This window comes from Gallus gallus, chromosome 13 (assembly GCF_016699485.2).
Source record: "Gallus gallus isolate bGalGal1 chromosome 13, bGalGal1.mat.broiler.GRCg7b, whole genome shotgun sequence".
Taxonomy (NCBI): Eukaryota; Metazoa; Chordata; class Aves; order Galliformes; family Phasianidae; genus Gallus; species Gallus gallus.
Genome location: NC_052544.1, coordinates 3,888,343 through 3,903,325, shown reverse-complemented (window position 1 = coordinate 3,903,325; position 14,983 = coordinate 3,888,343). Strand labels below are relative to the sequence as shown.

General features: G+C 36.2%; 1 protein-coding gene across 6 annotated transcripts in view; it reads right to left on the bottom strand.

Annotated features, from left to right (window-relative positions):
* Window positions 1–14,983, bottom strand: part of SLIT3 (slit guidance ligand 3) — a 526,297-nt gene that overhangs the window by 415,429 nt on the left and 95,885 nt on the right. For all 6 annotated transcript variants that reach the window (XM_040646811.1, XM_040646810.1, XM_015293584.4 and 3 more), the window contains one exon: window positions 3,949–4,020. In XM_040646811.1, the coding sequence (XP_040502745.1) occupies window positions 3,949–4,020 (72 nt within the window). The remainder of the gene's footprint in view (window positions 1–3,948; window positions 4,021–14,983) is intronic.

Genomic DNA, 14,983 nt, shown 5'->3' with positions numbered 1-14,983 from the left:
CCAGAAGATGCTGACTTATCTGAGCTAACTTCTGATTCCAGGCATACCGTGCAATCGGATGACAGCTTTGCACAGTGAATCTAGAAGTACCCTATTTATCAAGGACATCTCCCTGAGTAAGGCAGGAGCCACAAAGTTCCAGCTACTCTTACAGGGATCACCTGAAGGAGCTACCTAATCAAATTTACACAATGCACAACCACTAAAATCAAAGATTCAAATGATTTTGTTTTTAAAAAGAGATGGACAATATTAATGTATAAACATATAATTTAAATTTAACATGATAAACAATTAGTTTGCATAGGCTGTCAGCATCCAGTAAGTTATTCATTAAAATTGCTTTTCATATACACACACGCACATAACAATACGTGTCTCCCACTTGGCCTGGTAGGGTGTGTGCATGCTTTCTTGCTTTTAAGTTCCCTTTAAAAACAACAAAAGTCAAAGAGACACTGAATATTTGCTGACACTTTTCCAGTTATTAAAATCCCACTTATTTGACTTTTTACAGTGAGCGGTATACCATATTAGTTATTTATCTCATAATAGACTAGGAAACTCACTATTCAAGTACACACACAGTTACGTTTATAAACTTCATAAACAAATTTTACACTTTTTTTAATATCAGAAAATAATAACCTGATGATCAAAGCCTCTTTTTAGAACTGTTACATTACATACTTTGGCTTACAGTAGTTCTTTGTCACATTTAATCACTTCTATAATAATAATTCTTGCTTTTTTCCCCTCAATGGCTCAATATGACTAAACAGTACCTAAAGCTATACAATTTTTTCTGCATTTCGGGAAATATCAAAAGTGCCTTTCCATGATTCAGATTTCTCATTAAAAACACCTGCAGTTTGAATTATTAGATACTGAATTATTTATCCTAGATAAAACATTTAAGAAGCTTAAAACCTAGGAAGCCAAAGCAACAGAGCAATGTCAGACATTCCCACTAGAGATTTCAACAAAGGGTTCATTCTCCAGCTACCTTAAAACTCTTATGTAAACTAAAGCAAATATAATCTACAAGTCTCAAAGCCTTACCTTCTAGAATAAAAGGCTCAAAACTTTATGAGAAACTAATTTTGTGGGACATTTCGTATTCCATCTATTGTTTATTTCCATATATAAACATATATTTCTGCTTCTCATATCCACTAAATGTGAAAACAAAGCCTAGGCAACACTGTAAAAGATGTAAGGATATCAGGTATGTTGGCACTTTGGGAGAAAGTTGTAGAAAAAAAGCAAAGGTACTCAACGTGCAGAGGTTAATTTAGAAGCCTTCTAAGTTAGTATCCACTTCCTCACACAAATTTTATTAGTTATCATAAATACAACATCTCAGTGACAATGCACAGTGACATAAGTACACTACGGTCACAAATGAAGAAACCAACAGGGCCAAACGGACACCTGTCCTAAACTATGTAAAGTGTGTGTCTACAGAAGAGAGCATATCCAGACAGATTTCTACTCCAGTCTTCCAAGTACATCACTGACAGGAAAAGAGTGATCTGTAATTCAATTTCCGGCAGCAACAAGACTGAAGATACTCTGCTGACACAAAACTACATGAAGGTAGATTTAGACTAGACATTAGGAAGAAGTTCTTTACTGTGAGGGTGATGAGACACTGGAACAGGTTGCACAGTGACGCTGTGGATGCCCCCTCACTGGAGGCATTTCAGGCCAGGCTGGACGGGGCTGTGAGCAACCTAGTCTAGAGGGAGGTATAGCAGTGGTGTTTGACCTCAATCATCTTAAAGGTCCTTTCCAACCCAAATCACTCTATGATCTTAGCTGTATAGTTTCCACAGCGTCCAAGTATATACACATATGTGCATATACATCTCTAAAACCCATTCCAGTAAGCAGCAAATCACTCATTCTTATCTCATCAAGGAAAAACATACAATCCAACTGCATTTGGAATCTTAACAGTTCAATTTACTAAGATCTATTTTACTTAAATGTGCATTACATTTGAACTCGTGTATCTTCAAAAGAAAATAGCAAATTTCTACTTACAGACAGCAATGCATCTTAAACACTATTAAATGGCAACGAGACTTTGAATGAATAGCAGTAAATGAAGGCAAGTGTTTCAAAAGCATCAGCTGAGAAGCATTGCAGAATGCAGCACTTATATTAATCATCGTATTTTATGCAATTTTATCACAATCTTTATATGCTAAAAGCAAAATTATTACCCTTACTGTTAAAGACTATAATGTATCATGATTATATAATCTAATAAAAAATACACACTGGTATTGGAAAAGGTGAATTACTTTCACAAGGATTTTTTGTGCAAAACTCCTTAGGACAGATCAACACAAGTGATCAACAACCAACTTCCCTTTGAAACCACATGACCAGAAAGTATTTCTACCTTATGTAATGCAGTGCTACCACTCACAGACAAAGTTGCAGCATGCTCAATAGGAATTCATATTAGTGGATATGTGTAAACTCTGTAATTCTTTTTTTATTTTAAACTTTAAAGCATCACCATCGCTTTAGGAAATCTCCATGAAGCAAGTCTTCTACGAAATAAATACAACCAGCATCTTCTGGAGAGCAGATAATGGTATCCACAAGTATGTACAAGCTCAAGCTTTACACTCAAGAGAAGTTTAAATATAGAGAATTTTAGAAATAAGCAAAGATCATTAGGAAATAAAACTAAATCATTCATTCTTAGCAAATCTGTTAGGCAAATATTTTCCAGTGTGCTTAAAAGGCAGGAAAAAGCTGACTTATTCAAAAATCCAGATTTTGAGACCAAAGGACAGCTTTAGCTGGTAATTTTTTTTATTTATTCTCTGTAGAACAACATGGACTACTTGCTTGTACAGTAAGTTTCTCAAGTTGACACCAAAAAAGTTTATTACAGAAATTCTCCAAATCTGAGCCAAGACCTGTCACTGCACAATGCTGTTCAACTTGTCTGCTTTCAAACCTTCAGCAAAGAGACAATGCTTTAAGTATTAAACTGATTTCAAAATTCATCTTCACCATCACCACACATTTTGCATTTCCACAGGAGGAAAAGTGTACCATACTGCCTCAGTGGTTTGTTTGGTCACATTTTGAAGGTATTAGAACAGTTATAAAACTTCCACATGAATGCAGCAATTTTTCAGCCACCTTACAGTAACTTTTCAATGTCACTAGCCAAATCCTAGACCTTACGAACAGATCTTCCATAAACAAACTCAAGCCTAAAATGAAAGTTTAAAAATTTAACTCATTCTTCAGAAAATCAGATTGGATCATAAGTTAACTTTTTAGATCCTGGCAAAGTTTCTTTCAAACAGCTTTTGACTACTTCTTTCAAAAGGTAGATTTTCCTTTTCTTGCTAGTAACAGTGCAAGCACCTCCTCATCCATCTGATTTCTATACGTTCCCCTTCCTCCAACAGGTGATTGTATTAACATTTCCCTTTTCCCCTCAAAAAACAATGATTCAAGGCTCACATTCGTCTTCTCTGTGTTTAAGCTGATACTGCTGTCATCAAAATATCTAAAACAGGTGTTCGGTTTTCTTTTTTTTTATTTCAGTAAGATGAAAAAAATATTTAGAAAAAAATCAAAACAACCTGTACTGCACCAACATGTTAGTGTTTAGAGATAATGAGAGTACGCAGCCTTCTCATGGGCATCTAGACTACAATGGACGAAGAGCTGCCACTTTTCATGATTTGTATAACTATACACAGTTGAGATAATTTTTCTTGAAGTCCCTTTCATATTTATGCTCTACTGAACTAGCAGTACACACAAAGAGAACACAGAACCCTAAAAACCTTTACAACATAGCAGTTTTAGTACCAAGAAATATCTCACCACAGTCAAAAGACAAACGGGCAAATCTATGTAAGAATAAGGAACATACAATAGAAATATAAACTAGATTATACTTACAATCTGGTTAACTTCTGCGTGTTCTGAAAAAGGAGCTCTGGAAGAACTTGCAATTTGTTCTTGTTCAGACGCCTAAAATGTTAGAATTAGAACAAAAATTACATTGCCATCTCATTTTAAAAGCTTATGCTATCATGCATTAACACAAGAAGCTCCTATTGTATTAAAGCTTATGTTATGAATTCAACACAGAATGCTTTATGTATGTTAATCATACATGAGCTAAACTGATCATGCCATCTGTAGACCACCTGCCTACATTCTTGAGGTAGGGAGTCAAGTGACAGTCACCAGAAAGTTTGAATGTTTCAATACGGATGAGTACACATTTATTTATCTTCAGTTTTGCTCTGGATGCCTTCCAGTAGTGAAATGTGTATGTATGTGTGTATGGCTCCCATACTCAGTTTGGATTGCTCTGAGGAATAATTAGCAGGAGTTATCTGGATTTCTCTTTTGCTTTATAAACATCGCAGCACAGTAATTTAAGTAACCTGAATAATTGAGTTTATTTCCAGATTAGCTATTATTTTTCCAGTATGCACACAAGACAGTTTTATTCATTAAGAAATTTCTTAAATCTCCACTTTGAAAATATGAGCAGTGTTGAAGAACACATGAAAACACAGATGACCAGACAAACACCTGGAGTTTTGAAATACTACCCTTAAGCTGTTCTCTGAAGCATTTCTGGAAGAATATAAGTGATCATATGTTAACCCATTTCACTTTGAAAAAAAATTTCTGCTGATGATCAGATGTCATCAATTTTAAGAAATCTGCCATGTTACAAATTCCTCCAGCAAAATAGCTACCAAAAAAAAAAATAAAAATTCCAAACTTTCTCTCCTTGGTAAAACACAGCCCTGCAGTACCTGAAGGCAGTTTTATTGGCAATGTTTGTTTTTTTTTGTCTCCCCTCTCAGTGCCTTTTCCACTGACAACAAAAACAGTTAACATTCATTAGGACTGCAAGTATTTGCATATTGAAGTTGGCATTAGAATTCACACAGTTACACCACTCTAAACAGGGAGATGGCTTCTTCCACATGCCTTTGTATTACTGTCTTCTTGCCTCTCTTCTTCCCAATCTAACTTAAATTTCACCTTGATAACAGATGTCTATTCGCTAGAATTTTGATCATAGAAGAAAACTGGAATTTTCAGAACCTACTGATACTTAGCACTCAGTATCTGGTGTCCAGTTTCCTTGCAACTGAGTTATTTCGCTCTCAGAATTCAAAATGCTTTTTGAATTGAAAGGCCTTCCTCAGTGATCATTCTAACCTCGTGGGGTTAAAAATGCAGTCTTCATATGGCTACCATATGAACAAGCCTTACAAGAGAAAGTGGTAGTAAGGGATGGGGGAATTATTTACTTCTCTTTCTGACACCTATAACAGATCAAAGGCTGGATATGCAAGCTTGCTTACACAGCCTAAACATGTATGCATTAGGCATGCTGCTTGCTGACATAAGCAGATATAGAAGTTGGTTATTTCACATCACTTTTACCAAGTAAGCAATTTAATTTCTGAGACAAACGAACAAATCAGTAAATGAAACACAGAACATAAACATAGGAAATACTAAGCACTCGTCTGGATTTGGGAAAGTATACATAGGAGTTTTCCAACTGGATTCCTTTAGCGGTGTGAAATTTCACACTTCTATATTGCATCAAGCTTGCCTTCTCTTTAAAGTTGAGAGTGTGCAACTTTACCCTCAGTAAATTCATTTTCAGTTAAATATATATTTTATAGAAAAACAGTCTTAAAACACAATGAAAAAAGTATTTGTGAAAATACAGCTTCACATTACAACCTACTATTCATGGACAGTAAACATTTCATATTGGTCTTAACATGCTGTAAAATTTTAACACAGTACTGTTGGAAATGAAGAGTTGATCTTTTCATACTGCAGCAGTAAGCAAACCAAAGCCTCCTGTCAAGACCAGTACCATTAAGTCATTGTAAGTTTGCGTCAACTCATGCATAAGCTTGATTTTCAAAAGAACTCATCCACATATTAGTGCTCCTGTATGTGATAAGCATGTGATACTGCCATCAGTATGCTGCAAGCATACAGTATTTCTGTCAAACTGGGCTTTCAGCTGGTGAGTAAAAGAGGTGTAAGTACTGATAACTACGAGAACCTGAGGTAATAACAAATGTTTTAGAAGTCCACGGTAGTGTTTTGGATCAAGCTATGGGACTCTACAACCACTTCCATCACTTCCTAAGACTTGCTTCAAGTTGTAATTTCTGCCAAAGTCATTTTATTCGCAGTTTGATCCTCAGGAGAACATGGGAAATTAACGGTATTGTTTCTCTTCACCACCACATGTGGTATGTAAACAGATCATAATTCAATATTCACCAAAGACTAGATCAGCCCTTATAAACTCAGACATCTTATACATCTAATATAGTCATAATTACTATGTACCAGTACACTACCAACAGCCTAGGAAAAATCCCAATTACACTTATTTCTCTTCCTGGGACTGAGAGAAAGTTTGTTAAGGAAGTTCTTAATATAGAAGTATCAAACTACAGAACAAGATTATTTTAAATCTCATAAAAGAAACACTGAAGTGTTCAAAATTATTTAAACAAAAAACAAACAAACAAACAAAAAAAACCTCTGCATGGTCATTAATAAGCCCTTTTTCCTTCAGTTCAATGGGAAATGCCAAGTGTGAATGAAACGTAGGGGAATAGCTCCTAATGCGTAATTTTATGGGAAATTGATTTTACCCTCATCTACCAGTAAACCCAATGACACAGAAAGAAACTTCAAGCGTGAAGCAAGCACTAGGAATGCCAGCACAGGGCAGGGCAAGCTCTAATGCAGCACTCTCAAGCAGAACTTCAATGCACCAGCCAAACATGCTTTAAGGAACCAGTTTGGCAGCAGCACCTTCACACAGGAAAAAATAAAAAATAAAATCACAAGAGCAATACAGAAATTCCTTATGTTCATATGAGACTTTTACCTATGGTAGCCTTTCATCTCCATATCACCATAAATCTTGATCCTATCAAGCGGTTAACTCTAAATACATCAGTATTTCTCATTTTATAACAAATAGCTTCAAAAACGTTAAGCCGCTTATTCCAGTAAAATAAAAACTGATAGAAAAACGATCATAAACAAAATTTGCTATGTTCATGTAAAAAGATTTATTGGAGAGGTCAAAATGTGACTGGCACACCAACTCCTTTGCATTGCTCAAAGTGAGAGCACAAGCTGGGACTCATAGCACACTACAAATGAAATCTTTCATCTGCCCTCAAATGTTAGAAACATGTTGGCTGCACAACCCACACACACATCACCATCACTGTACCAATACCAAGGTATGCCTAGAGGAAGGAAGGAATCCGATTACAGAGCCAGAGAAGATCTAGTTCAGTTTATTTGACCAGAGACTGCTGCTTTTCAGTCTCTGAATTATTTTGAATGGGATGTTTTAGAGCTAATAAGACCTGCAAAGCATTCAGGGAATCCAGTGCACTGGGAAGAAAGACACATAATCACCTAATGCCACAGAACAGATGAGCTCCAGAGTTGAACCAGAAGCTGCTTTCTGGATGCACACAGCATGGAGGCCAAACTAATAAAATCTCCTGGAAGCTGAAGAACTGTGCAGAGAGACTGTCCCAAGAGTCACAGAGGCACTGGCAATACCTGGATTGAGTCAGGCAGTAAATCTGATCTAATGCATGCTGACATATAGTCAACAACATCCACATAGTGCAAGGCGCTCCATCATCCAAGTTACCTTTAACACTACTGCACATGGGAAATATAAGTTCACACATACTGAACTGTTCTGCTCTTCAAGTACCCATACATGACCTATAAAAGACAACTGATCACCAGCTTTACTCAGTAGTACTCAACACACAATCTGGGTCCCCAGGAGTCCATACACCACCTTTGTATAAGACCACCACACTAATACAGCAAAACGTCCCCTCACAGGGCACAAATGTTCAACTCTACACCTGTTGGAATATGCCTTGGGAGCAATAAATAGTAATGACTACAAAAACCTTTATTTCTGTATGCTGAAATTTGCAAAATAAGTGAGCTACTGTTTCTTCTGAAATTACTATAAGGCATCACCACACTTCTCAAAAAAAAAAAAACCTGAAAAACATTTGCTTAGTAAAAGGGAAAAGTTATTCAAGGGTACCAACTTCCTGTGTTTGGATACAACATTATTTCCTCCTATTAAAATCCTTCACATATAGCCAGGCACATGAGCAATCAACTCTTCTAATTACCTGACATAGAGACACAAAGAGTTTGAAGAACTGAGATACTTCAGGAACACGTACTTCTATAAAATGTGCAATACTTGACATACAATAAAGTTCATAGCATGTTATACATCTATATATGTATATCTCTGTCCACTACAGTAGTTTTGAATGATAGCTTTACGTAAAAAAAAAAACCCCACACAAAAAAAACCCAACAACTTCAGCCCCTTATTAGATGTGCCCATTAAGTTATAAAAAAAGAATAAGTCCTCCCTTCAGCACTACAGACAGCAAGACACATTACTATTACTTCCTAACATATATACCTTAGGTTACTTGTTGATTTATTCTGAATATTGCAAAAAATTGTTTTCAAGGCAGATACAAAAAAAAAAAAGATTGGAACAAGAAAAAATAATTACAATGATAGTGCATCTCCAAGGAGATAATTAAATATACCTTTAAAATAAGGAAGTCATGAGCTGTGCTCTGAGAAAGACTCACCTGCTCTTATTGGTCTGGAGAAGAAAGCTACCTCTCTTAAACAGAGTACACTAAACCATTTAAAAATAGAAAAGAAAAAGAAGGAAGAAAAAGAGAAGGAAAGCTTAGAGAGAAAACCTACAAAATACACAAATCAGGAAACAAAATAAAAAAAAAAATTCAAAGATAGACTTGCCTGCTCTTCCTCACAGTTTTCTACAGCGCTGTAAGGGGCTGTTCATTGCAGCTGAAGTCAATCAAGATTTTACAGGTGCTGGGCTGTTATTTTGGGCCAGCCATATGAAAACGATTTTTAACCCTTCCTCTACTTTTTAAGTCTTTTACTTGATACAAGCAATCTGAATTTGTTACTCAGCTAATACTGCGAGGAGTCAAAGACTCTATTACAGGGGTCAGCTGCAGCTCCTCACACTGACTCCAGCAGGTATATGAGCATTAAAAGCAGTAGACTGTTCTCTGAGATAGTCACAGACGCTGTCAACACAGGCAAGCAAGTAGGTATCAAGTAACAATTCCTTCAGAAACACTGCACAACAGTGTCAGTAGTTTGTGATCCTGATTCAGCTATGGCTACTGCAAAGTCTCAGTCTCAAAAGAAAAATGAAGACATAAATAAATGCATGATTAGGAAGATCCCAGGTGCAACTGTTTAAGCTATCACCTGTTAAAATTAATTGAAAACAGATGTGATGCAGCCAAAATAGTGGAAAAGAAAAAAATAGTACTTCAGGGCTTTGTCCTACCCTTCCTCCCAGAAAATCATGCTTAATTTCACATAGTTTTTCAAGTTATTGAAATAAAACTTCTTTTGCTGTAGAGACAGGTATCACAACATTTATTACCAATTAAAAAAAAACTATCTTTAAAAATCAAAATGCTATATCATGCTTGTAAGCAAAAAACAAATAATAAATATTTTGTCTTTTCAAAGCTGTAACGGAGCTCTATTGAGATACTGAGCCGCTGGCCCCATGTAAAATGTCAAATTGTCACATCAGAGTATGGTGCCAAGATTATATTTTAAGATACCACAAATGAATGCCTTGCAGAGCCATAACAACAGAACGCACAGGAAAAAAAAAAAATCAAAAATGTGCACAAGATCTGGTTCTTGTATTATACTCCTAGGCCATGACTATGAGAATAGAAATGTCACCATATTGGATTCCTTGGTTTAAGTTTGAAAAGCAGACCTTCATGAATATCAGAAAGCTTGTTAAGAAGTAAATGAGTATTTGAAAGATTAAAATATTTGTAAGCACCACAGAATCTACTCCAAAACAACTCTGTGACACAACCCCTGCATGGATACATATTTGAATTTTAAAAAAGAAAGAGCAATAAGGTCTCCACTGGTGGCAAATAAGGACCTCTACGAGGACCCAAACTGCTCAGCATACTCTTATAGGTGACCTAAAACTATGGAAGCATGGAGTGATTGTCTTCCCTTAGTAATACAAAGTGAAGACTGATTATAAACTCCAGAAAGAATTAGTGGCACTCAGTGCCTGAACGGCAAAACAACATATAATTCATTGCAAGTTAAACTTGAAAATGTTTCCTTGTTTGTTAAGTTCCAACTTAACAAATACAGCAGTAACCAACCCAGAAGTCACTTCTCAGAAAGTATATCCATGAAAATACCAACTTAGTCCTCTACAGAGATTTATCAAGTGTTACAAATTATCGGAAGCCTGCTAGATGGCATGTTTATTCTCTATGTAAATTCACTGTGTACCTATACACTGAAGACTAAAAACTTAGAATTTCTACTTTAAGAAATATACGAATGACCCTATAAGGTTTGAAGAAAGACAATTTTGTAATACATGGAAAATTTAGAAGCATCCAATACTATTGATGATAGCTGGAAAGAACAAATGTAGTTTATTTTTCTGCACAACGGTCAGTTATTTTGCATAGCAACTGGTTGTGTACCATTAGTTGCAAGTTTGTGTATGTATAAGTGAAAAATAACTAAAAAAATATTAAGCAATATTAATGACAAAAATTCAACTGATGATTCCTGTGATCCTTCTCTGCCACAAGAAACACCAGGCTCTGAGTGTTTTCCATAGAGATATCATTTATGTGTTCATTTGATCTTAAAGTTTCAACTAGAGATCTAACAGTGCCTTACTTGTACAATGGGTCTAAGCTACTACAGATGTTAACTTCTTGCTTTTGGTACGTTTTCTATTTTCTATTCAGTTTATCAAGAATAAAATTCAGTACAAAAAATGTTAATATATGCTAAGCAACACAAATTCAGATTTTAAGTATGTATTCAAAGAACTGCAAAGCCTCTTCAGATGATGAGTTTTTCTACTGCACAAACTGAAAGTGTTCCCAATGTAAGACTTAAAAAATATTGAACAGCAAGAAGCAAAGTAAGGCATACATAATTAGAGTTGCAACCAAGAGACATGTATGTCTGTACATTCTATGTATGTTTATACCCATTTATGTCTACATATTCCTCTATGAACATGACTTTTTTTCATTTCGGTTTACTTCAGTCAAATCCTTTGTGTTCCAACTCTGGACATCTTCACATGCCTCCAGTAAGCCCCTTTTGCTCCTCATAGATACATTTAGATGCAGATTTCTGTTCTCAAATACTATTCTCACATAATAAAAATAGATACATTACTTCACATCTTTGTCTAACAAGATGCATCTTCCTGCTTCATGATTCAGATAGACTAAAAAAATTTTTAAAGAATTCGTGAATTTTAAAAGTGACCAGAATGTATCCTCCAATGTATTTTTGGCTCATTGTAGTGTTTCTTTTTTTGTTGTTTTGAGATGGGCCACATATAGCACTATACTGTTTCAGCAGAAGTCACACTCCCTCTCCCCTACCAAAAATATTTTTCTTATATACTCCCTTCAAAAGTCATGTCTCTTATTTATTTCCATGGAAACTACAATAGACACAAAGAGCACAATAATACTATTTGATAGAGAAAATTCTTAGCTACAAAGCACTGTTTTTCAACAGGCACCATCATCAGCTACGCACTTTCTCCAGTAACGAACAAGAGTCTGCAATGCTGCGATCATAAAAATTTGCACCTGAAGAGGTGACCCACTATTTCACATCATTATTGCTAGGAAAATGTGGCCCACACAGCAGACCAAAGAGAAAAAAGTCAGAAGGCACCAAATTCAGACCATACAGTGGATGTGATAAGCTCAGTCCAGCCAAGACTGGCATTGTGCCCCACAGTCTTCAAAATGCTTCGGGGACAGGCATTATTGCCTTACAAGAGAAATACTGTCTTCTCTGCCTTGACTCTGGAAGCTCAAGACTTCAGCTTAGTCAGCATTGTGTTGTAGTGGTCAGAATTGATGGTTTGCTTGTGTTCCAGGAAATCCAGAAGGACCGCTGCTTCTCTATCCAAAAAGACAGTCACATCACTTTACCTGCTGAGGGTTGCATTTTGAACTTTTTCTTTGATGGAGAATTTAGTGGGACCACTCCATGGACTGCCATTTTGACTCCAGCTCATAGTGGTGATGCCACATCTCATCACCGGTAACAATGTGATCCAGGAAACTGGCACCTTCGGCCTCATATTGGTTGAACAGGTTCTGACAAACTTGTATATACGGTGTTCACTCTCTTCCTTGGTGTACAATTATGGGACCCATCTAGAACAAACTTCATGATATTCCAACAGTGCCCCCATTTCCAAGGCTCCGAAGCTGATATTCAGCTCCATACACAGTTCCCAGGTCATAATGCAACAATGTGCATGGATGAGCTGACCAAGATACTAATTTCATGGTGTGACAGCTGTGCATGGCCATCTGGAATATCTTTCACATTACTGTCGCCACTGCTGAAACACACCATCCACCTCACTGTACTCATATCCACTGTTTGATCTCCATAAATGTTCAGTGTCCATCAAAGTCAGTGGGAGCCATTATTTCCACAAGGAGTAATTCAAGTCCCATGCCTTTGCTTCATAAGCACTTCCATGCCAGATGCCATTTCATCAGACTGCCCCTCTGCTGCCATATGTTGCACAGCAACAAAATGTAATGGAATATTGATGGGAGGTTCAACCTCTACTGCCATCCCACCAACACCTGCCTTGTGACATCGTGGGCAGACACAATAAAATAGGAAGCATTACTTTCAGAGCAGATCTCAACAAGTGCCAGGTACTCCCCTTCCTCCCTCAGCCCTTTGCCCATCTGGGGTGTCCCATGTCCTGAAGGCAAGGGGAGGAGGGAAAACACGGCAATGTCAATGTCAATCACAGACTATCAAGGGCTCTTAAAACAACAATGGAGAAGTTATTAACTGTGAAATTCCTACCTTCCTGGCTCCAACCAGACTAATAATATTTCTTCCTCTGTCTGAAACTGGGATAGGAGAAACTTAACTATTGAGATCCCCTTGACTGTTAAAAAAGAAACAGCCAGTGGAGGTTAGAAAGAGAGAATGCTACCAGCCTAGAAGTAGTTTGAAGTTTATCACAATAATTGTATGAAATAAAGGGGAAAAAAATCTACAACTATATAGGGTTTTATACTTATTTTTTTATTATTATTATTATTTTTTGGATAAATTCTGTAGGAATAAAAGTATCTCAATTTTGATAGGTGAAGTTTCAAATTGTTTTCAAATCAGTGGTCATGTTTTCTTGGAGGGGATGCTTTCTCTGGAGTATGGACTCAGCTGTATCTCTTGAATTTACATAACAGGAAGGGTTGCTTTTAGATCACAGACTGCTGTCTTATGGAGTTCCTTCACAATGAAAGCAAACAGGAGCTACAGCTGATCTAAATCAAAGGCATCATCAGTAGGAGTGGAAAATAAAAAGTTCATTACATAAATACACCTATACACAGCAAGATAAGAGTTAGCAACTGTCTGTAGCCATTCAGACATGGGAAACAGTTTTCTGTATCATAAATTGACTATTTTAATCAGCCACCCATAAAAACTTGTCTTTCTCAGTTGATCATTTCAGTCTTTTGTTCAAAAAAAAATTGAAATTACATTTGTTGTCAATTACAAATTACAAAGAAGAATCCCGTTTCAACAATCATGCTGTTGTTTGTCACTTACTTGCTCAATATCTCTTTTGTTCTCAAAGCCTGCATAGCTAATGCAAGATTTCAGAAAGTTTAGAAAGAATGATATAAACCGTCAGCTCTGCTGCTGGGCCTTGTAGTTACTTAGGTTTTTGGAATATAATAACCACTTAGGTTTTTTTGTGTTTTCTTTTTAATATATAACAGTTACCTAGTTTTTACCCCTGGAAAATGTGCAATATCCACTGACCTCTGGATTACACATCTGCTTTTCTACTGAGCATCAACAGCTTTATTGCAAAATCAAAGCATTACATGTTTGTCAAGATATGAGTGGTACTCCATTCCTTCCCTTGCAAGTTCAACACCTTTCAAAATTGATTCAAGATCTGTATTCTTATTACTACCTAATGTTCAGCTCATTCTTCAACAGAAAGTCAGAATTACTCTGCTTTTAAATTTTTTAAAGGGCTAGTTTTAATGGAGCAGTCCAGCTTTTAACACTCAGTAATTATCCAAGTAACATTGGGTTCACTCTCCAATTTGGTCATTTATTCTGTTTCACACTCAAAGCATCTGGGTCTCATTTGGCAATAAACAAGCTAGTTTTTTCCTCCTTTGTTATAAAGAGCTCTATAGCATTGTCCTTGGAGAAGAGCCTCAGGGAAAATGATGTAGTTGAAGCAGTTTCTAAGACTTCCTTTAAGAGAGAAGCGGTTACATCACAAGCTTGGGTGTAACCAAGAAGCAATAAAATTGAAATAATGCATAACAGCAGACTCAGGCAGAAAGACGGGAGTTATTGAATTCTAGGAAGCTCCTATGTTTTCTTTTTTAAACTATACTGACTTCAGAAACAGTGAATTAAGAGCACAGTCAATTTCATCCAATGGATTCATCAGAATATCCTGTCATTATCAAGAAATACGTCCTGTCATTAATGTAAATTCTTCACTTGCTTTCTAGCAGTTATTTTTGTAGGACACTGCATCCGCACACAAAAAAAAAGGCAACTTTGTTCATTACTTTATATTCTTTATATAAAGAATATATAGCATCTCTTTGTATTAATAAACAAGGAAATAAAGCCAGATGATTTAAAATGGAATTTCAATAAGGTTACTATGGGGAAGTGCTCTGCAACCATTTTACAGGATCATGGTTTCAAATACATTAATTTTATTTACATGAGATGATAG